This window comes from Bos indicus, chromosome 23 (genome assembly GCF_029378745.1).
Source record: "Bos indicus isolate NIAB-ARS_2022 breed Sahiwal x Tharparkar chromosome 23, NIAB-ARS_B.indTharparkar_mat_pri_1.0, whole genome shotgun sequence".
Lineage (NCBI taxonomy): Eukaryota > Metazoa > Chordata > Mammalia > Artiodactyla > Bovidae > Bos > Bos indicus.
The window spans coordinates 52,771,652-52,794,142 of record NC_091782.1 but is presented as its reverse complement, the minus strand read 5'-3'; the positions used below and the strand labels follow the sequence as shown (position 1 = coordinate 52,794,142).

Sequence of the window (22,491 nt, the reverse complement as noted above, 5' to 3'; positions counted from 1 at the left end):
GGAGGGTTTTTTCCAGACCAAGGAATTTTATGAAAACTACACAGATTGAAAGCTTCAGTTTCACAAGAGGCTTGTCTCTAAAAACCCTGTTCAGTCCTAATGTGGATTTATGACACAGAGGAAAGGACCAGGTTGGACCTAAAGAGACACTTAAGAAGCAAGTCAAATGATAGGGGTAAAATTCCCTGAGACTCAGAACTGAAGCAATCGCAGTGTGCCTCAGAAAGAGGTGAGAGGTCCTGGGTGGGCGGTGAGGGTGGCGGTGACCTGCCCAGGAGCGGAGAGCTGGGAAGGGAGGACCCAGGGTGGTCCTCCTACAGGACAGCGGGAACAGGGAGTCGGGGGAACGCACAGGCTGGGCTACATGGGGTGGGTGTATTGGGAGTGACGCCAGGGAGGGGGGCTGCAGAAACAAGAAAGGAGGCAGACATAATTCAGAAGCAATATTAAAATGCAAGATCAGAGTTGCAGACGTGTATCTCTCAGCCCGCGTTTAAGGCATGTGCTAGTGTTGCTGGTATTTCCTTTTCACGAATGTCTGAACCTGACTTCCTGACAGCATTTACACCTATTTGCTCCACAGAGTTGGTGGGCAGTTTCCAGAAGACACTGCGTGTCACGTTCGTTAACTTCAGTGAGAAGTGATGGGAAGCTTGATAAACATCTGCCTCCACCACTGTTGATGGGAAATACCACCACTGACTTTGCACGTCACCCACTAGGCCCCCGAAGAGAAACCTCCAGACACACCGCTGTGCTGGAGATGTGGTGGGTTCCGAGGTGAAAGGGGCCCGATTACGTGTCCGGCCAGCATTGCTCACAGGCAGCACGGCTGACGAGTGGGGTCAGATGACCATTCCTGACGTGGCTCCTGTGCTCCTCCACTAGAGGCCAGCTGCGCCTCCCTCCATTATGACAACAAAAATACCTCCGGGCACGCTACCTGTCTTCAAGGGGGACAGTGCCCACCAGCTGATAATGGTGTCACAGACTCATTCAGCCCAGGAGGGCATAAGTCATGAAAACCGGAGGAAGACAGGAAAAATCTCTTTGGGACTGAATCTAACCTGGCCTGGGGAATACAGGGAAGAGCATATGTAGAAATGAAAGTGAAAATGGTTCACCAGCAACTTCATAGAATTTTCCAGACCCAGCGGAGACTCTGTCACAATGAGAGTATAGGTGATTCCTGTATCCCCCACCACCCTGACCCCCACCCTGGCCAGAGATTACCTGCTCCATGAGCAGAACCAGGACCCCGGGGAACCCCAGTTGGGTTCCCTGGACGCACCTCAGGCAAACGTGCACACACCCTGGCACTGACTGCTGTTATTGATCATATTACATGTGAATTATATACAGGATATCGAGCATATGTTAACATCGTGCATATGGCGAGGTTCCAGGACACATTCACCCTGATTTGTGGTGATCGGTTATCGGAAACCAAGACACCTGATTACTCACAAGCAGCCAGTCGTGGCTGCCCGGGCTCATAACCGGTGACTCTGGGCATCAGGCCCTGGTGGGCGAGAGCCCCTTTCCCTGTGCACCAGCCGCCAACACTTCTCTGAGCCGGAACCACGCACACTCAGCTCTTAGAACCTCACAGCTTCAGAGCCGCACGCCCGGGGCAGGGCAGGTGTGACCCAGCTGTAAGCAGGGGGAGATGTGGCTGAGGAAGCAGGTGAGTCTGAGCCGAGAACCGCAGAGAGCCCCGACTGTTGCTGACTCGCCTTCGGGCTGCTGTCTGCCCTACCATCCAGGACAGAGTTCTGCAGATAAAGAGCGCAGTTCTCCACAAAGAAGAGCCATATTTAAATCCCCATGTCCTGAATTGGTTTGCCAGAAGTTTTACCTTCATTTTCCTTTCAAAGGATTCCTTAACAAGGAAAATCCCATGTTCTGTTCAGCTCAGCCCCTCAGTCATGGCCAACTCTTTGTGACCGCATGGACTGCAGCATTCCAGGCCTCCCTGTCCATCACAAACTCCTGGAGCTTGCTCAAACTCATCGAGTCGGTGCAACCATCTCATCCTCTGTCACCCCCTTCTCCTGCAGCCCTCAATCTTTCCCAGCATCAGGGTCTTGTCCAATGAGTCAGGTTTTTGCATCTGGTGGCCAAAGTATTGGAGCTTCAGGTTCAACATCAGTCCTTCCAATATTCAGGACTGATTTCCTTTAGGATTGACTGGTTTGATCTCCTTGCCGTTAAGGGACGTTCAGGAGTCTTCTCCAACACCACAGTTCAAAAGCATGAATTCTTTGACACTCAGTCTTCTTTATGATCCAACTGTCCTAACTATATATGACTACCGGAAAAACCATAGCTTTCCATGGATGAAACTTTGTCAGCAAAGAAACGTCTTGCTTTTTAATATGCTGTCTAGGTTAGACATAAGTTTTCATCCACGGAGCAAGCGTCTTAATTTCATAGCTGCAATCACCATCTGCAGTGATTTTGGAGCCCAAGAAAATGAAGTCTCTCACAGCTCCATTGTTTTCCCATCTATTTGCCATGAAGTGATGGGACCAGATGCCATGATCTTCCCTTTTTGAATGCTGAGTTTTCAGTCAAATTCTCCTTCTTCTCTTTCACCTTCATCAAAGGCTTTTTAGTTCCTCCTCGCTTTCTGCCATAAGGGTGGCGTCATCTGCATATCTGAGGTTATTGATATTTCTCCCGGCAATCTTGATTCCAGCTTGTTACACACAAATAAACAGGTTTAATTGTCAATAGATTCCTTGACTTAATTTCAGCATGCAGGTATAAAAAGAAAAGAAATAGAAACCATAGAGAGAAGTGACAGCACTCACATCACCGAGGTGGGTTCCCAGCCGACCTCCAGACTGGAGTTTCCCTGGGAAATGCCAAATGAGGTCGGTCTGGACCCCCAGCTAGGAAAGGATCCCGGGCTGTTGAGACTTCACACTGTGTTTATGGGGGCTGCCATTTATAATCCCAGGCTGCACATTGATATCATCATCGGCTCAGTGAAAAAAACGCAGCTCCGGTTTTTTCTTTAACTGTGACAATGCTGTTTGTTTCACCTTGTGAGTCAGAAGATTCCTTAGACTGGCGCCTAACATCAGGAGCTAAGAAATTCCAAGGCCCATGCACTTTCGTATGTAAAGTGCCCCTTGACTTGCTGGTAACGATTGTCATGCTTGCAGGCAGGTATGAGGGACAGCAGGGTCCAGGGTCTGAAGTCGGTCAGAGGTATGCTGCCCTTTTCCTGAAGCCTGAACCAGGCTACCTCCACTTTAATTTAAACTCGGGAGATTGTGGAAGAAAGGGAGGACAGATTTTGGCAAGAATGTGAGTGGGATCGCACAGGATTTGTTCTTTTGGACGGGTGTGTTTCACTTGGCGTCACATCCCCGAGGGTCATCCGTGTCAGAGCCTGTGTCCGGCTCACCTTCCTCTTAAAGGCGGGTGCGTCTCCGTTGTGTGGAGACCACACTCTGTTACCGTTTGTCTCGGATGGACGGGTGGGAGGCCTGCAGTCCTGGCTGCTGAGAATAACGCTGCTGCAGACACGGGGCTGCGAGTGTCTGTCTGAGACCCTGCTCTCAGTTCTTCTGGGGACACACCCAGAAGTGGAACTGGACCTCATGCGGGCCTTCTGTGTGGAGGCTGTGAGGAATGGCCGTATTGTTTCAGCCCCATTTTCACAAGCAGATGGATCATCATGGGATCTTTCCTCCAGATTCCCAGTGGATGACAAAGCGCTTGGCTCTGCGGTCCTGAGACCACTCCATGAAGCCGGGGAAGGGCCATCTGTGCCTCTGGGGGCACCTGAGGACAAAAGCAGGCCTGGGTGGGTAAGACGGGAACGGGGGCGTGACTGTGTCAACCGGCACCTCTCTGCTCGAGGCTTTATCTTACTTGCTTTGCTCAGTCGCTAATTTGTGACCAACTCTGTGGCCCCGTGGACTGTAGCCCACCAGGCTCCTCGGTCCACAGGGTTTCCCAGGCAAGAATCCTGGAGGGGTAGCCATTTCCTCCTCCAGGGGATCTTCCCGACCCAGGGATCAACCCTTCATCTGCTGCACTGGAAGGCGGATACTTCACCGGAGAAGCCCACAGGAACGCTGAGGGTGAGCACAAGGCCAGAGGGACATCGACACGAGGACGCTGGCTCAGAAGAGGAAGACGACTGTTCCTGCCAGGAGTGGGGAACATGCCGCCTGCACCTTGACCTCAGATAACCAAGGAAAGTTGCAAATAGAGGCAGGGCGAGCTGCCAGGACCATCCGCGTCCTCCTTCCGGGAGGCTGTGAGTGAGTGATGGAACTACAGGGCTGGGCAGTGCAGGCGCTAAAGCAGACAGCCACCATTTTCCAGGCGATTTCTGAGGTTTGAACACAGAGAGAGGAAGGGACGGGGGAGACTGTGCCCTGCTGCAGGAGGTGGGGAAAGGGAAGGGTTCTGTGCAGCCTGAGTCCACAGGCCTCTGGAGGAAAGCGCCTCTTCCTTAGGGGACCTCAGTCACCTTCAACTGACTGGACCAGGCCCACCCACGTGCTGGCGGCCAGTCTGCCTTACTCAAAGTCGACTCATTTAATCCTCATTTCCTGTAAAAGCTACCTTCACGGAAACATCTCAATTGGTGTTAGACCAGCTAACTGGTCCTCTGGCCCAGTCAAGGCGACACACAAAATAACGGTCACGCTGGGCTGCCTCATCTTTCCCATGCTCACTTGTGGATGGGAGAGCTGGACATAAAGAAAGCTGAGCGCCGAAGAACTGATGCTTTTGAACTGTGGTGTGGAGAAGACTCTTGAGAGTCCCTTGGACAGCAAGGAGATCCAACCATTCCATCTGAAAGGAAATCAGTCCTGAATGTTCATGGAAGGACTGATGCTGAAGCTGAAACTCCAATACTTTGGCCACCTGATGCGAAGAGCTGACTCACTGAAAAAGACCCAGATGGTGGGAAAGATTGAAGGCAGGAGGAGAAGGGAAGGCAGAGGATGAGATGCTTGGATGGCATCACAGACTCGATGGACATGAGTTTAAGTAAGCTCTGGGAGGTGGTGATGGACAGGGAGTGCTCGCGTCTGCAGTCCATGGGCTTGCAAAGAATAAGACACGGCTGAGCGACTGAAATGACCTGAACTGGGCTACTTCTTTCTCTCATGGAAACACATGCTGTGTGGAGTTCAAAAGCCAACTATGGAAATATCCTGACCAAAATGTGTATATATTTTAATGTGGAAAGAGTGGATTGAGAAGATCTTTCATTTCTCAGGATTTGCTTTGAGCTTACCTGGTACTCAGCATCTGAAAAAAAGACTATATTTCTCCATAAAAGGTACTATAGTCCACGGCAGGACTGGCTCCGTAATTTGCAGGGTCTGGAGCAAAATGAGAACGCAGGACCCTCTGCTCAAAAGCTATAAAGGATCTGAAGACAATGAAAGCAGAGCACTGAGCCGGGGGCCTTCTGGGGGGCTCAGGAAGGCCCACCAGCCACTCCTCCTTGAAGCCGAACTGGTCACAGACAAGATCAACTGGGATGAAAGTAAGTGAGAGTGAGAAGGCTCGGCCACGTCTGACTCTGCGACCCTGAGTCCGTGGGATTCTCCAGGCCGGAATCCTGGAGTGGGGAGCCAGTATCTCCCGGGGACCTTCCTAAACCAGGGATCGAAGCCCGATCTCCCGCACTGCAGGCGATTCTTCCCGGTCTGAGCCACCAGGGAAGGACTATGACGAGGACAGGAATTCCAAGTTTATTGATCACAAATGCACGGGAGATTATAAGGCAATTATATTTTAAAATTTTAATGAGATCAATTTGAAAATACAGTTTTGAGGAAACTGCCAATGACATTTAACGCAGTAGATCCAGCTAAGAAAGAGATGGGCAGGGGCCGAGCTGTGTGACAGGTTCTGTAACACACGGGCCCACTGTGTCCATCGTCACAGCATCCCACTGACGGCCTGGTGGGGACGAAGGACAGACGCCTCAGACCCTGGATGGACAGACAGCTCACTTCAGGCGACAGTGGTCCAGGCTGGGGCGAGGGGGGCGCTGACGCCGCTGGCCCGCCCGCCGCCCGCTCCCAAGGGCAGCATCTCTGCAGCCTGTCTCTCCTCACAGCTCAGGCACTGACTTGGGCACAGCAGAGACAGCAGACTAGAGACAGGCTGAGAATGTTGGTCACACCATTAGGTTAGAGGGAGCCCAGCTCCTGATGACACCACAGGGAGGCCAGTGGACACCCCACCACTTTCCACCCGAACCGCAGCATCGGCTGGGCGGGGGCCCCACGTCTCATCAGGGAACACGGGCGGCTGCAGAAAGCCTCGTGCAGTTCAGTTGCTCAGTTGAGTCCGACTCTTTGCGACCCCATGGACTGCTGCACGCCAGGCCTCCCTGTCCATCACCAACTCCCGAAATTACTCAAACTCATGTCCATCGAGTTGGTGATGGCACCCAACCATCTCATCCTCTGTCGTCCCCTTCTCCTCCTGCCTTCCATCTTTCCCAGCATCGGGTCTTTGCAAATGGCTCTTCCCATCAGGTGGCCAAAGTATTGGAGCTCAGCTTCAGCGTCAATCCTTCCAATGAACATTCAGGACTGATTTCCTTTAGGATGGACTGGTTGAAACCTTAGCCCGCTCTTTATCTCCAGTACCAGTGGCAGGATGGAAAGTCACCCGGTGTACATCCATGACGTGGTCTGAAACACCCCCATCTCGTGAACAGGACCTGTCTGCTCATCTCTGACCCCGTGGGCAACTGAGCATGCTCAGGAGTATGCACGGTCAAGCAGTTGAACACGCCTCTGACCACAGACCCTCCAGTGCAGACACAGTGGCTCGGGGATGGACTTCTCTGGTCTGGGTCCACGGCCCTCCCCTCTTCTGCTGGTTTCTGGAGGGCTCACGTTCGGGGGTCTCTGAGGCCCGCTCCCCCTGCCTGTGGCTGCCGTAGCCTCTGCTTCGCTTTGGTCTCAGGAGCAGGGCCACTGAGCTGAGGAGACAGGGAAGCCCTGCTCATCCTTCCAGGCCTGGAGCAGACAGCGCTCTCCCCGAAGGCCTGGACGGGGCGGGTGGAGGGAGGACCCAGAGATCAGGCAGCCAGTGCTCCCCACCGGCGTGACCACTGAGTGCCCGTCTCCAATGGCAGCTGCACCTCCGAGAAGGCACGGGACACGAGAACGCACGGGCAAGTACACACAGACACACACAGACACATACACACAGACATACACACACACAAAGAGACACACACAGACACACACACATACACACACCACAGACACACACAGGCGTGCACACACACACACAGACACACAGAGACACACACAGGCGGTCTCGATCAGCTCTTTATTTGTGGACCTTCGCCAAGGTCACCGGGGTTCCAGCTCTTCGCAGAGATCGGGGAGAGCGGTGGGGAGCACTGGGCGCCCCCCACCTCGTCACGGCGAGCAGAAGCGGCCGCAGAACAGGATGGCCCCGGTCTTGCTGTGCTGAATGAAGAAGAGGAAGGGGTGGTTGGCATTGAACCGGGGCACGACCATCAAGCAGCGCATCATGACCACCGCCCCTGTGGCGGCCGCGGCCTCCGTGCCCTCCTCGGTGACCTCCACGAAGGACTTGTGCATGACCTTGGACAGGTGCAGGCCTCGCCCAGACGACATCCCGCTGAAGTCGGCCCGGGTCTCCTCAAAGGCGTCAGTCATGCCCAGTTCTTGGAGGAACTCTTCCATATCATAACTCTCCTCCAGCGTGAACCGGGGAAGAAACACCTCCACCTCCTCCTCGTCCATCACATCCGGCTTCGTCCACGCGATGAATTTCTCATAGGTCAGGGCCTTTTCCACCTGCAAGAGAAGGTAGAAGATCTCAGGGTCTGCAGCAGCGCTGCCCCGGGGACCGTCCGCTGCGACCAACACTCCGAGCCCTGTGGGCCCGGGGCGGCCTGCCAGCTGCAGACGAGTTCCCGGAGCCCAGTGCCCAGCAGGGATGCAGACGAGACCCCGGGCCCCGTAGCCACGGCTGCCCGGTTACCATGTTCAAGTCCGTGCTTTCACTGGGCAGCAGAATCACCATGTTCAGCTCTTGACCTACGTAGGGAAGAACCAGAATCTGGGTGCTTATTTCTCCAATGTAGGTTATTTTACAGGTGGACTTCTTGAACATCATTTGCACAGGTTTCTCCACGTTCTATAAAGGAAATGGATAAATGTTAAGTTGAATCATGACCCGTGGACACGCTGGACGAGTCATCAGAGCCGTCCACCTGCACCCACACACTCTGTTGTGTCTTCCAGACCCACCCCAGCTCCGCGTCATCAGCTCATCTGCACGGCTCCAGCTCCCACCCCTGGTTCCCAGCACTCAGGCCTCAGGCTGCTATTCTCCTGCTGACCCAGGAAGTCTCCACATGGACATTCCCAGCAGGACCTCTCCCCCGGCTCCTGCCCACCTGACATCTGCATCTGGACGCAAAGGAGCCTCCAGTTCGGCTCCCACACTGGCGGCTCGTGTTCCCCTCCACCTGCTCCATCTATACCTTCCCATCTCTGCTCGTGACGACACCACTCATCCCGCCGCCAAACCCTGGAGAGTCCTGGGTGCCTTTCGCGCCCCACAGGTGACCCATGAGCAAACCATGTTGCTCTAGTTTTAAAGACAACAGGGCTGCCCTGGTGGCTCAGGGGTAAATAATCCGCCTTCCAATGTAGGAGACACAGGCTCCATCCCTGGTCTGGGAACACCCCACAGCCCAGGGGCTTCTAAGCCCACAGGCCACAACTACTGAGCCTGGGCTGAGAGCCCGGGAGCCGCAGCTCCTGAGGTCACGGGCCTGGAGCCTGAGCTCTGCACCAAGAGAAGCACCGGCAGGAGAAGCCCGAGCACTGAGCCAAGAGGGCCTCCGCCATGGCAGCTGCAGGAAAGGCTCGCGGCAAGAAGACCCGGCACAGCCAAGATAAATAGATACAATTATTAAAAAAAAAATACAAAACAATCTGACTTGTGCTTCCTACCCTCACCACTCTCAGCCCAGCCACGGTCCTCAGGAAAACTTCCAAGTAACCTCCCTGGTCCTGCACATGGGCCCGAGGGGCTCTGGGAGATCAGAGCCACTGTGAGAGGCCACGGGCTCTGTGAGAGCTCAGAGGAGGGACACAGGAACCAGGAACCTGGGCTGCGGAGACCGCTAGGGAGGCTTCTGGACGGCCCTGCAGAGAAAGGCGTCTGTGTAGGTAGCTCCTGACGGGAGGGGGACAGATGGTAGGATCCAGGGCCATGGAGCGTCACAGCCACGGTCTGGAGTTTGAACTGGATCTTGGGGGTTCTAGGAGGCCCAGAGACCTGTGAGCTGCCCCATGGGATGTGTGATACAAGACGGAACACTGGCCGCACGGATCTCCGCTCATGATACAGCAAAGGCGGAGCAGGGGGAGAGGAAGCCAGGGTGTGCCCAGATCCACATCTGGGCTGCCAAGGCCACAAGAGGCACACGTTCCTTGAGGTCAGCCTCCTGGCAGGCTCCGTAAACCAAGGGGACCCCAGGGACCGTTTCCAAGAACCTCCTCCCTTATTATGACACATTCTCGTTCACCTTGCTGACTCTGAAAGGCCTTTCTTCAGTGTGCTCTTTGTTAAACTGTGTGTCCCAGTTTCCTTTGAAGTAGATGGCATTCACGAGAACGAGACGTGTCATGGGGTTAACTGAATTTGCAGGGAGCAAGTCTCTAATTTTACCTGCAAGAAAGATTTAAAGAACCAGTTAGCTAACAGGGTTACCTGGTGGAGGTGAAGGGCACAGTACTTACTGGTCTGCCCCTGCAGGAGTCAGTGCACAGACCAGAGGGTTCCCTGTCCCCCAGACAACCACGAACAGGGAGTTGTTGTTTACTCACTAAGTTGGGTCTCACTCTTTGTGACCCCGTGGACTGTAGCCCACCAGGCTCCTGCATCCATGGGGTTCCCCAGGCAAGAATACTGGAGCAGGTTGCCATTTCCTTCTCCAGGGGATCTTTCTGACCCAGGGATCCAACCCGCCTCTCCTGCATTGGCAGGTGTATCTTTACCATCCGAGCCACCAGGGAAACCCATGCAGGGAGCCTGGCCCCTAAAGCTAAATCAGCGACAAAAACCTTAAAGTCTCCGCTCAGTAAAATACCATGAGTTGCATAAAACACATAAAATGAACAAATAATAGGGCAGGATAATTCACAGTGACAGAAAAAGGAATGTTCGGTCTACAACGTGAGGGGACTGTCCTGAAGGGGAGAGGCCGAAGCCAGCGTGCAGAGCACGAAAACGAAGAAGCGCAGGTGAACGAGGGCTTGACCGAGTGTCCTGCAGTGATGCTCAGCGACCCGCAGAGCATGCGCTCTGCTGCACAGGCAGGGAGGTGGAGCCCGATCCAGAGTCTTCCTTCCGCCCTTTGTGAAAAGGCAGACTATATGAACATTAACTGCAACAGCCAAAAGTCAAAGTGCGATTGTTCTGGAAGAGGTGCACCAAATACTGATGAGGAGGGGGCAAGCTAGAGAAATTGATTACTGATTAAATTTCAGAAGTGGATTTGAAAGTTTCCAGTTTTATGGAGAAAAAAGCCATTTCTGTTTACATTTGATGGTCTTGGGAAGGAACTGATGGAAAATAAGACTGATTCAAATACTGTGCGAACAGAATTAGTGACACGTCCTCACCTTCTGTCTTTTCGGCTACCCAGGTGTTTATGTGCTTCCTGGACTGCTCCGTAGCGCTGACAAAGTCCAGCTCTTCCATCTCTGCTTGGTAGAATTTGCGGCAGGAATCTTTGAAAGACTAGAAGAGACGGAATGACAGAATCACATGGCTACAGAAACAGACAATGCCAAGAGCTTACTTCTTCACCGCGCCAACCTGAACACTGATCATTTGACGGTTACTTGTGTAATGTACAAACGAATGTGCAGAATTAACCTTCAATCCGGTTTCTCAGTTTTCAGCTACACTGAATAAATAACTGAGTAAAATCACAGGCTTCCCAGGTGACACAGTGGTAATGAATCCACCTGCCAATGTTGGAGACGAGGGTTGATCTCATGGGGAAGATGCCCTGGAGAAGGAAATGGCAACCCGCTCCAGGATTTTTGCCTGAAAAATCTGTGGACAGAGGGGCCAGGTAGGCTGTAGTCCATGGAGTCACAAAAGAGTCACACGTGACTTAGCTGCTAAGCAAGAAATTAGATATTAAAGATGGAAGAGAATATGTGTGGGGGGAGTATTTCTTCTCCTCTAGGTTCTTCCTGACTGGTCTAGTAATTAAATTGACCTAAGACAAATCATGGCACCCCACTCCAGTACCCTTGCCTGGAAAATCCCATGGACGGAGGAGCCTGGTAGGCTGCAGTCCATGGGGTCGCTAAGAGTCGGACACGACTGAGCGACTTCACTTTCACTTTTCACTTTCATGCATCGGAGAAGGAAATGGCAAACCACTCCAGTGTTGTTGTCTGGAAAATCCCATGGACAGAGGAGCCTGGCAGGCTGCAGTCCACAGGGTTACATGCCTGAGCATGCATGCATGAGGGTGGAGGGAGATAGGTTGGTAGCAATAAACTGGTAGAACTAAAAAAAAAAGATGACAATAAACTAGCATGTAGCTAAGACTGATAAAAACAAGTAAACCAGGTTGTAAAAAAAATTCACACTGTGATCTACAAACCTTACCAATATTTGACCTCATGCTGACTACATTCACTTTATACCACCTGTTTTAAAAGTTAATTTAGAGTCTGAAACAAGTGTGAAAAATAATGAAATAAGTTATATAACAGAATAAGATCGCTATGCTACACATATAAAGAACTCAGTTAAAAAAAAAAAAAAAGACATAAACCCCAAAAGTAAAACTACACAAAGGACATATAATAGGCAATTTTCAGAAAAGATACAAATGTTTGAGTGACATGCAAAGCTGCTCAGTCTCGTGAGCAATCAGAATGTTAAAGGCTGAGCACCTGCAGTGCTGAGGAGAGGGTGGACGTGCCCACCCCCTACCCTTCCTGAGGACGACGGGAAGGGCTGCAGCCGTCGGGGTGGGAATGAGGCAGAATTCATGGAGATCTGAGAGCCTCCCTCTGTCCCTTCCCTCTAAAGTCCATCTGGAATAGCACGCACACACAGGACAGAACCACACACACAGGGTCCCTGCCGGCTCGGCCCAGGCTGGGCCCCACCCCACGCCCACCCGGGGCTGGCGGCTGCGTCTCGGTACAGCCACCCCTGAGCACGCCGCCCACCACCGTGAGGAAGGGTGAGGCGGACACATACTGCTGCCAAGGCTGAAGCCCCATCACTGTGGCCACCAGATACGAAGAGCCGACCCATCGGAAAAGACCCTGATGCTGGGAGACATCGAAGGCAAAGGAGAAGGGGGGGCAGAGGACGAGGGGTTGGATGCATCACCGACTCAACGGACGTGACTCTGAGCAAACTCTGGGACGCAGTAGAGGACAGAGGAGCCTGGGCTGCTGCAGCCCACGGGGTCAGAAAGAGTCGGACACGGCTCAGCGACTGAACAGCAGCCACACAGGTAGTGAGATGCAAAGCCTTTCTCTAGGTACAGGGCACAAGCCCTCAGACTGGGCGCGGGGGCGACGTGGAAGAGAGTGTGGGCGGACTCTGGCTCTGTTTGCGTTTTATATAATAAGAACACACTCACAGGTTACTTGAGGTGTGTATGAAAAAAATTTAAAAATCAGGAAAGCAGTGTGATTAAATAGAACCAGAGTAAAAAACACAAAAATTAAAAAAAATTTCTGCATAGGAAAAGATAATCAAAATGTTTACATGTATAAAAGAATTGAGCAAGTCTCACAATGCACAAAATACTTCCAACACGTGAAAAACAACACCAGCAATATTCTATTCGATCACTTCCCTGTTTGGGCCAACTCCTCTGCAACTGTGGTATGATCCGTGTTAGTTCTCTGACAATCATCTTACTGAAGCTTCATGAATATGTGAACAAGGCTGTTACAGGGCTCCTCTTACAGCCAATGACCGAACGGTTCCAGGAAGCGTGAGGTCATGACTGGGGTCCCACAGCCCGCCCTCTGTGTGGGTCTCAGCCCACCACAAGGCCCGCCTCCCATCTCCACACGACCTCGGTCTCTATCTGCTTCGGGCAATCAGGAGCATGACTTACCGAGAGGAAATCGTAAGTCTTCTCTCCAAAAAGCCTGTTGGCGGTTCTGAGCAAGTACTGTGTGTCCCTTCTATTAACTTCACTGAGAAGGTTCTGGAAACCCTGGTGGACATCTTCACCTCCCCCACTGCTCTTGTTTAGAGAAAGAGTCTGAAATCAAAAACAGATAAAACCCACCACTGCAGTAAGCCCTGGACTACAGGAAATGGACACAACACTAACGTCAGCCTAAGCACCGCACTGATCCTCACCGCAGCTTAAAACAAGACTCACCCAAATAAAGGCACAGTGGCTCTGGGAAGTCCCCCAGCCTGCCTCCTGCAGGAGCTTAGGCAGCGACAGCGGGTGCAGAAATGCCCCTTGAGAGCCCAGGGCCCTGTGCTCACGGTCTGCCTGCAGACAGGGCCGTGGACAGGCCTCCCATCTGTGTACAAACAGGCCACATCTTTGGGTCTGGACTGGCCTTGGGACAGGCTCCGACCAGTGGGAGACAGGAGAAGTGGCTCTTCCGGGCCCGGGCCTTCGTAAAGGCCTGGCACCCCCACGTTCGTGTCTTGCCCCCTGTTGCCCGGGCGCAGAAATGCCCAGCCATCCTGCTGGGGCCTCATGACCACACGGCAGAGCAGACACATGGAGGAGAGCACCTCGCGGGATCGGGGCCGCTCCTGGACCATGAGGAGGCCAGCGGGCACCATGCGGCCAGGACACAGAGTGCCAGGCACGGTCCCGGTCATTCTGGGTCATGGGAGGTTTGTTTGGGAGCCACCAAGAGAAGGTCCAGACAGACATTCGGCCCGGTTCCGCTGTAACACGAACCTAAAGCCTGGGCAAGGGCTTTGCACCCAGTGACCGGCCGAGGCCGCAGGGCCGGGGGCACCACTGCTGGAGGAGAGGAGCTCAGGCAGGAGCCCTGGAGAGACCCCCATGCAGGGCAGGAAGGCTGGGCCTCCCCCTAAAATCGGAATCTGCACAGGAGGTGCCCAGAGAGAGGGCGGCCCCTTCAGAGTTGGGAGAGTGGGAGCGGAGACAGTGCCGAGCTCAAGAGGGGACTGCTCCCTTTTCAGCAGAACTTAAAGGGAACACACGCGTCTCCCAGGCGGCACAGTGGTAAAGGATCCACCTGCCAGTGCAGGAGACTCAAGACTCGTGGGTTCGATCCCTGGGTCGGGAAGATCCCCTGGAGGACATGGCAACCCACGCCAGTGTTCTTTCTGGAGAACCCCATGGACAGAGGAGCCTGGAGGGCTACAGTCCACGGGGAAGCAGAGAGTCAGAGATGACTGAGCATGAGCACCCGCGTATTTGCGCCCTAACACTTGCTGGGTGGAGGGTGCCAATGTTTCTCACTCCCAGCCTCTCCAGCTGGCACAGGACCCTGAAAGTGATGGCCTTAGGGCAAAGGTCAAACTCAAGGCCCAGGCTCAAGGGCGGGGTCAGGACTCTGTTAAACCTGGAGACCCTCGGACCCCAGGCAATTGGGAAGGGTAAGGGCACCCCACGTGCGGGAAGGCTGTGACCCCCAGGGGGCCAGAGGTCAGCGCCCCGAGGCCACTGCAGCCCAGGAGCTGGCGTCCACACCCTGTGCAGCCTGCCCGGGGCCGGCTCTGGGCGTCTCGGCAGGATGGGCCTCGGCCAGCAGGGCCTTGGGCAGCGGGTCCGAGCAGAGGCTCGATGACGCTTGCTCGTTCAAGCCTGTCCTGCTGGAATCAGGTGCTGCGCGGTCAGGAGCCCCAGACCACCAGCCAGAGAGACGCTGAGGGGACGCCCAGGGATGGGGCAGACGGGGGAGTAGGCCTGTCTGTCGAGCAAGGCCTTTGGGATTCAATCGTGTACACCAGCTCACGGGCCAAAGAAAGAGCTTCAGCTGCCGCCCAGAAGCGGCTTCCCGAACGTACCTGGCACATCTGGGCTGCGGTGTTGCCCCTGGCCCCCAGGAGGACCATGGCCAGGGCAGAGGAGATGCTTAGGGGCGAGATAAACACATTTTTCGAGTTGCCCTCACCCAGCTTTTTCAGAAGGGTCAAGGCAAAGGTGCCGTTTGCTTCTGACAGCGCATCCATGGTGGCGAGGCTGAAAGGATGGATTTAAAATCAGTGTCACGCAAATTCAGTCACAGGTCGACCACATCTCACTCTGCTCTTAACTGTTGTTAGCACCGACGCTCTGCTTCAAAGAGCAAACAGGTACATGCACAAAACTCGGTTTCCTCGGGGTTTCCCCTGCTGCCCCAGGCCCAGGCCCTGCTGACTCCGCTTGGGACAAGGGCCTTGGGATGCGCCCACGTCCACCTCCAGGGCCCGGCTTCGGAGGTCGACAGCCCCGCCACCCAGGGCGTTTGATCCAGATCAGGACACTGGGGGAGGGGAGGGGGTGCACGAGGGTTCAGGGCCTCTCTGTGAGTGGTGGAAGGGATGACTGCTGAGCCTGATACAAACCTGGGAGAGACAGAGCAGGTGAGCCTGAGGAAAGGGCCCGAAGCCGCAGGGCGTGCAGGCTGGCAGCCCCGCTCCGGGCCCTGCGTCAGTCAGCTCCCTGATTTATGCTCCCTGCATGAGGACGGGGACTCACCAGGTAATCTGTGCTGCTGATGGGCTGCAGAGCAGCTCACCCCAAAACACTCCACTGCAGCACATTGATTGCTCTGAAGTAAAGAGACTATGCCAAAGTCTTTGACTGTGTGGATCAAAATAAACTGTAGAAAATTCTGAAAGAGATGGGAATACCAGATCACCTGACCTGCCTCTTAAGAAACCTGTATGCAGGTCAGGAAGCAACAGTTAGAACTGGACATGGAACAACAGACTGGTTCCAAATAGGAAAAGGAGTACGTCAAGACTGTACATTGTCACCCTGCTTATTTAACTTCTCTGCAGAGTACATCATGAGAAATGCTGGGCTGGAAGAAGCACAAGCTGGAATCAAGATTGCCAGGAGAAATATCAATAACCTCAGATATGCAGATGACACCACCCTTACAGCAGAAAGTGAAGAGGAACTAAAAAGCCTCTTGATGAAAGTGAAAGAGGAGAGTGAAAAAGTTGGCTTAAAGCTCAACATTCAGAAAATGAAGATCATGGCATCTGGTCCCATCACTTCGTAGGAAATAGATGGGGAAAGAGTGGAAACAGTGTCAGAATTTGTTTGGGGGGCTCCAAAATCACTGCAGATGATGACTGCAGCCATGACATTAAAAGACGCTTACTCCTTGGAAGGAAAGTTATGACCAACCTAGATAGCACATTCAAAAGCAGAGACATTACTTTGCCAACAAAGGTCCGTCTAGTCAAGGTCATGGTTTTTCCAGCAGTCACGTAAGGATGTGAGAGTTGGACTGTAAACAAAGCTGAGTGCTGAAGAATTGCTGCTTTTGAACTGTGGTGTTGGAGAAGACTCTTGAGAGTCTCTTGGACTGCAAGGAGATCCAACCAGTCCATTCTGAAGGAGACCAGCCCTGGGATTTCTTTGGAAGGAATGATGCTGAAGCTGAAAGTCCATACTTTGGCCACCTCATGTTGAGAGTTGACTCATTGGAAAAGACTCTGATGCTGGGAGGGATTGGGGGCAGGAGGAGAAGGGGACGACATAAGATGAGATGGCTGGATGGCAACACCGACTCGATGGACCTTTGAGTGAACTCTGGGAGTTGGTGATGGACAGGGAGGCCTGGTGTGTTGCGATTCATGGGGTCGCCAAGAGTCAAAGATGACTGAGCAAATGAACTGAACTGAAAGAGATTTGAGAAATAGCTGGTGCAAAAACCATACTCTTCTTCTGTTCCCCTGAAAGCTGAATATAAATCTCCATGTGGAAAACCCTCCCTGTACCAGGAGGTAGAGAGACATCTTTATGGCCAAAGAGGAAAACGAAAGGCTGAAAAGGCTGTACAAGGAACCAGCAAACCCTGTTACTTCATGAACTTGCTCCCCAGGCAAAAACTCCTTGTTTCGTCAAATCTTCACACACACACAAGCTGCCTGCCTTGTCACTTCTTGAGTTTTGTATCTTCAAGGTTTGCACAAAATTCAGTGGGGTTGGATTTCTGCTATTGATTTGTCTCGCTGCTGCTGCTGCTGCTAAGTCGCTTCAGTCGTGTCCGACTCTGTGCGACCCCAGAGACGGCAGCCCACCAGGCTGCCCTGTCCCTGGGATTCTCCAGACAACAACACTGGAGTGGTTTGCCATTTCCTTCTCCAATGCATGAAAGTGAAAAGTGAAAGTGAAGTCGCTCAGTCGTGTCCGACTCTTAGCGACCCCATGGACTGCAGCCTACCAGGCTCCTCCGTCCATGGGATTTTCCAGGCAAGGGTACTGGAGTGGGGTGCCATGATTTGTCTTAGGTCAATTTAATTACTAGACCAGCCAGGAAGAACCTAGAGGAGAAGAAATACTCCCCCCACACATATTCTCTTCCATCTTTAATATCTAATTTCTTGCTTAGCAGCTAAGTCACGTCTGACTCTTTTGTGACTCCATGGACTACAGCCTACCTGGCCCCTCTGTCCACAGATTTTTCAGGCAAGAATACTGGAATGGGTTGCCATTTCCTTCTCCAGGGGATCTTTCCGACCCAGGGCTGAACCCGAGGCTCCTGCATTGCAGAAGAATGCTTTCCACTGAGCCAGTAGGACAGGCCTTAATATCCAATACCTTAACACTAATACAGAAAAAAGCAGAGTGCACTTGTCTTCAAAGGCCACAGCGATGCTGGTGGTAGTTCTTTCCGTCCACTGACAACAGTTGCTGATGGTCATTAAAGGTGAGCGCACACCCACTCCCTGTGAAACCGCTAAACTGAAAAGGAAGGAATGAAGATGTGAGGCCCAGAGGTTTGTTCAGGGTACTCTGACGGCAGAAAATATGTCAATCGAGAGATAAGTGAACAGCCCACGCTGATACAGGCCCCGAAATCAGACAGGAAACGGTGCTTCGTGCACTCCCCAGGGCACTGAGACAGGACACCAGAGGCAGCACCGTGCTCCCCAGGCAGGAACTCGGGAGGGTCCTGTACCCAGGGCTGGTGTGAATTGCTCTGATAGTTCAGGCCCTGCAGACTCAACTCAGGAAACAGTGCAAAGGAAAGTTATCAGAAACAACACGAAATGAGCATAATTAGCAAACTATGTGATGGCTGACCTGCAGAGCAGCCAGAATCAAGGAACAAGTCTTAAAACAGGGAAAAGAATGGAGTAAAACCAGCTCCAGAAAGAGTTGATTTAAAAAGCAGCTTAGCTCTGCCGGGCTCCAAGGAGCAGTGTGAGAGCTGAGCACCAAACTCTGCAGTCCAGCCTTCATCAGTATGGCAGCACCCCTCTCCCCAAAAAGACACAGGGCGGGGGGGTGGAGAGCAAACTAAAACACGCTTTTTCAAATAGAAACGTGAACAGGTTGAGAACCATTCGTTTCTAATACTGACAAAGTAAGACAGGGATTCTTCTCACGCTGTGCGAGTGGCGCTATGAAGCGCTGCCCCAGTGCTCCCAGTGTAATTAAGGATTGCTGTTCAGTCGCAGTCGTGTCCCAGCCTTTCATGGCCCCGTGGGCTGCAGCCTGCCAGGCTCCTCTGTCCATGGGATTCTCCAGGAAACAATACTGCAGTGGGCTGCCATGCCCTCCTCCAGGGGCTCCTCCTGACCCAGGGTTCAAATCCATGTCTTTCATGTCTCCTGCATTGGCAGGCGGGTTCTTTAGCACTAGCACCACTAGGGAAGCCCCTGTGGTGGATAAAGGGTGCCTTAATTCCTCATGAAGTCTGGTTTATTGGAAACTTGGCTTCAGCAGTACGTGAACCGTGAACTTCCAGATGTTCAAGCTGGTTTTAGAAAAGGCAGAGGAACCAGAGATCAAATTGCCAGCATCTGCTGCATCATGGAAAAAGCAAGAGAGTTCCAGAAAAACATCTACTTCTGCTTTATTGACTATGCCAAAGCCTTTGACTGTGTGGATCACAATAAACTGTGGACAATTCTGAAAGAGATGGGAATACCAGACCACCTGACCTGCTTCTTGAGAACCTATATGCAGGCCAGGAAGCAACAGTTAGAACTGGACATGGAACAACAGACTGGTTCCAAATAGGAAAAGGAGTACATCAAGGCTGTATATTGTCACCCTGCTTATTTAACTTCTATGCAGAGTACATCATGAGAAACGCTGGGCTGGAAGAAGCAGAAGCTGGAATCAAGATTGCCGGGAGAAATATCAATAACCTCAGATATGCAGATGACACCACCCTTACAGCAGAAAGTGAAGAGGAACTAAAAAGCCTCTTGATGAAAGTGAAAGAGGAGAGTGAAAAAGTTGGCTTAAAGCTCAACATTCAGAAAATGAAGATCATGGCATCTGGTCCCATCACTTCGTAGGAAATAGATGGGGAAAGAGTGGAAACAGTGTCAGAATTTATTTTGGGGGCTCCAAAATCACCGCAGATGATGACTGCAGCCATGACATTAAAAGACGCTTACTCCTTGGAAGGAAAGTTATGACCAACCTAGATAGCATATTCAAAAGCAGAGACATTACTTTGCCAACAAAGGTCCCTCTAGTCAAGGTCATGGTTTTTCCAGCAGTCATGTAAGGATGTGAGAGTTGGACTGTAAACAAAGCTCAGCACTGAAGAATTGATGCTTTTGAACTGTGGTGTTGGAGAAGACTTTTGAGAGTCCCTTGGATTGCAAGGAGATCCAACCAGTCCATCCTAAAGATATCAGTCCTGGGTGTTCATTGGAAGGACTGATGCTGAAGCTGAAACTCCAATACTTTGGCCACCTCATGCGAAGAGATGACTCATTGGAAAAGGCTCTGATGCTCGGAGGGATTTGGGGGCAGGAGGAGAAGGGGACGACAGTGGATGAGTTGGATGACATCACTGACTCTATGCGCATGAGTCTGAGTGAACTCCGGGAATTGGTGATGGACAGGGAGGCCTCCATGCTGTGATTCATGGGGTTGCAGAGAGTCAGACATGACTGAACTGAACTGGCTCCTGTGTTGTCCCTGCCTGGTGGGTGGGTGGGTGGGTGGGTGTGTGTGTGTGTGTGTGTGTGTGTGTGTGCGCGCGCGTGTGTGTGTGCGCGCGCGTGTGTGTGTGTGATCTAATGTTTAACTGGGATGGTTCCTTCTACTCTATAGGTTTACTGAGGGGATTACATCAACTGACGCCTGACCCACAGTCGGTGTTCAGTAAATGGTGAACAGAACTGCACAGGCTTTCCCTTCTTCTCATGTCCAGGTCTCGTCTCAGGTCCAGAAAGCTTGGTGGCGTAAGGTGTGTGGGCTTCCAGGGGTGTGAGAACAAGCCCTTTGTGTATGTAGCCTGCTCTGAGTGCAAACAGAAAAGAACAGTGGTTCCATTTACTCTCATTTCGCTCTCCTGTTACTCGCCCGAGTGATCAGGCCAGCAGCTGAGTTGTAATACAACACTTTGGACTGGCATTGGCCTCATAATGCTTCTAAATACTTAGTTTACATGGCCAAGTTTGACTAAAACCGTGACCTTTCTGTGGGGTGGTATAACGCTGAGGGTGCAGTCAGCCACCAGTTGTGGGGAATTCTGGACACCATACGCCCCAGAACACTGATAAGCACAGCCCTTCCTGTTCATGGGGACCTCAGTCCAAGGGTTACTTTGCACACGCCCTCTCCGCCTCCGCCCTAAAGCACATCAGCGGGCAGGCACACAGTCTGGCCAGGTACCACTGGGCCGGAAGCCAGGGTCGCAGCAGAACCCGGCCTCCCCCAGCGGCTCAGTAATCCTGGCAGCATGTGAAGGTTCATTCCCCATACTTTGTTTTTCCTCTCAAACTAGAGCTTTATGGGGGGTGGTGGGGGGTGGTGGGGGGTGGGGAGAGAGAAGGGAAGAAAGTAACTCAGGTGCCAACTTATCTAGCACCCGGGTGCGACTAAAGTTTCTCCCAGGCCCTCTTAGCACTGAAGATGCCCACTCTCGGAATGTTGGGCCTGCAGCGTGTCTACAAAAACAAAAACTGCCCTAACAAACAAGCTCTGAAACGGTGCTCACGATTATCCTCGCAGGCCTGAGGGACCCTGAGCGCAGGCCGCGCGGTGGGCGGGAGACCGCTGGGCGCCGGGTCCGCCTGGGCACACAGGCCGGCTCCTGTCCGGTCTCTGAAGCCCCCGCCCCCGGCCCCCCGAGTCCCCAACGCCCGGCGCAAGCCCGAGGGTCACCTGGGCACTCAGGCCAGCTCCTGTCTGTCCTCCGGCCTCCACCGGTCCCCCGGGTCCCCAACGCCCGGCGCTCGCCGAGGGTACCTGGGCGCCGCGCCCACGAGGGTCCTCCAGTCCCCGGTCCCAGCCGGCGGCGCCGCCACACTCAGCGGGTCGTCACGTCCGCCCCGGCCGCCTGATCCGAAACGAAACCCAGCCCGGCGCGCGCCCCCGCCCGCCGCCCGCCTAGTGCGCAGGCCGGTTCCGCGGCCCCACCTCCCGAAACGTACCCGAGCGCGGCCGGAGCAGGCTGGGCGAGGACAGAGGCGCCGGGCCCAAACACCGCGCGGGCAGGGGCGGCCCGGGCCGGACCAGGCTGGACCGGACGGAGGGGCCGAGCGGGAGGGGCGGGGCGAGCGGCAGGTACCGGGCCGAGGGGGAGGGGCGGGGCAGACCGGAAGGGGCGGGGCGGGAAGGACGGGATAGCGGAGGCCGAACTGGAGGGGCGGGGCGAGCCGGGCCGGGGGGCGGGACGAGTGGAAGGGGCGGGGCCGAGCGTGAGGGCGGGGCTGGCAGGACCCGAGGGCCGGAGTCGAGCGGGAGGGGCGGGGCAGAGGGGGAGGGGCGGGCCCCGCCGGGCCCCGCCGGACCGGACCGAACCGGTGCGGAGGGCCGTGCCGCGCGGTTGGGGCGGGGCCGAACAGCAGGGGCGAGCGAGGTGCCCGGTGCGCGACTGCTACCCGGGGCCGCAGGAGGAGCGAAGGCCCAGCCCTAGGAGGCCTTCAGCGGGCGAGCCCGGGGTCTTCGCGGGGCGCACGGGCTGATACTTGGTCCGGAGGGGCGTCGCCCGGGCACCTGGGCTTGAGTCTCTGCGCGAAGCCAGGCGCGCTCTTCCCGGTGCACAGAGGCTCGTGTGAACCAAGCGCGGTGGGACCCTGGCCTGCCCGCCCGGCGCAGCCTTGGAGGGCGGACAGGGCGCCGGTGACCGCAGTGGGGAGAATGCCAGCCTCGTCTGAAACACGACAGGTTCAGTTTGGAAACCTGGGAGAGCTGGGGGCGTCCCTCTTGGCTCACAGTAAAGAATCCGCCCGCACCATAGAAGACCCAGGTTCGATCCCTGGGTGGGGAAGACCCGCTGGAGAAGTAAAAGGCAGCCCACTCCA

General features: G+C 53.9%; 1 protein-coding gene across 4 annotated transcripts; it reads right to left on the bottom strand.

The window, feature by feature from the left end:
* Window positions 1–7,324: 7,324 nt before the first annotated feature.
* LOC139176100 (serpin B6) lies at window positions 7,325–21,778 on the bottom strand. Of its 4 annotated transcripts, none has more exons than XM_070778486.1 (7): window positions 21,619–21,778; window positions 15,061–15,235; window positions 13,166–13,315; window positions 10,680–10,797; window positions 9,581–9,723; window positions 8,023–8,178; window positions 7,325–7,835 (listed from the first exon to the last, which is right to left on the bottom strand). In XM_070778486.1, the coding sequence occupies exons 2-7, from the start codon at window positions 15,223–15,225 to the stop codon at window positions 7,431–7,433; spliced, it is 1,137 nt and encodes a 378-aa protein (XP_070634587.1). In that variant the 5' UTR covers window positions 15,226–15,235; window positions 21,619–21,778; the 3' UTR covers window positions 7,325–7,430. The 4 variants fall into 4 exon arrangements, with proteins under 4 accessions (XP_070634587.1, XP_070634589.1, XP_070634588.1 ...); XM_070778488.1 differs by lacking the exon at window positions 21,619–21,778 and adding an exon at window positions 21,434–21,567; XM_070778487.1 differs by lacking the exon at window positions 21,619–21,778 and adding an exon at window positions 21,350–21,499.
* Window positions 21,779–22,491: the final 713 nt, after the last annotated feature.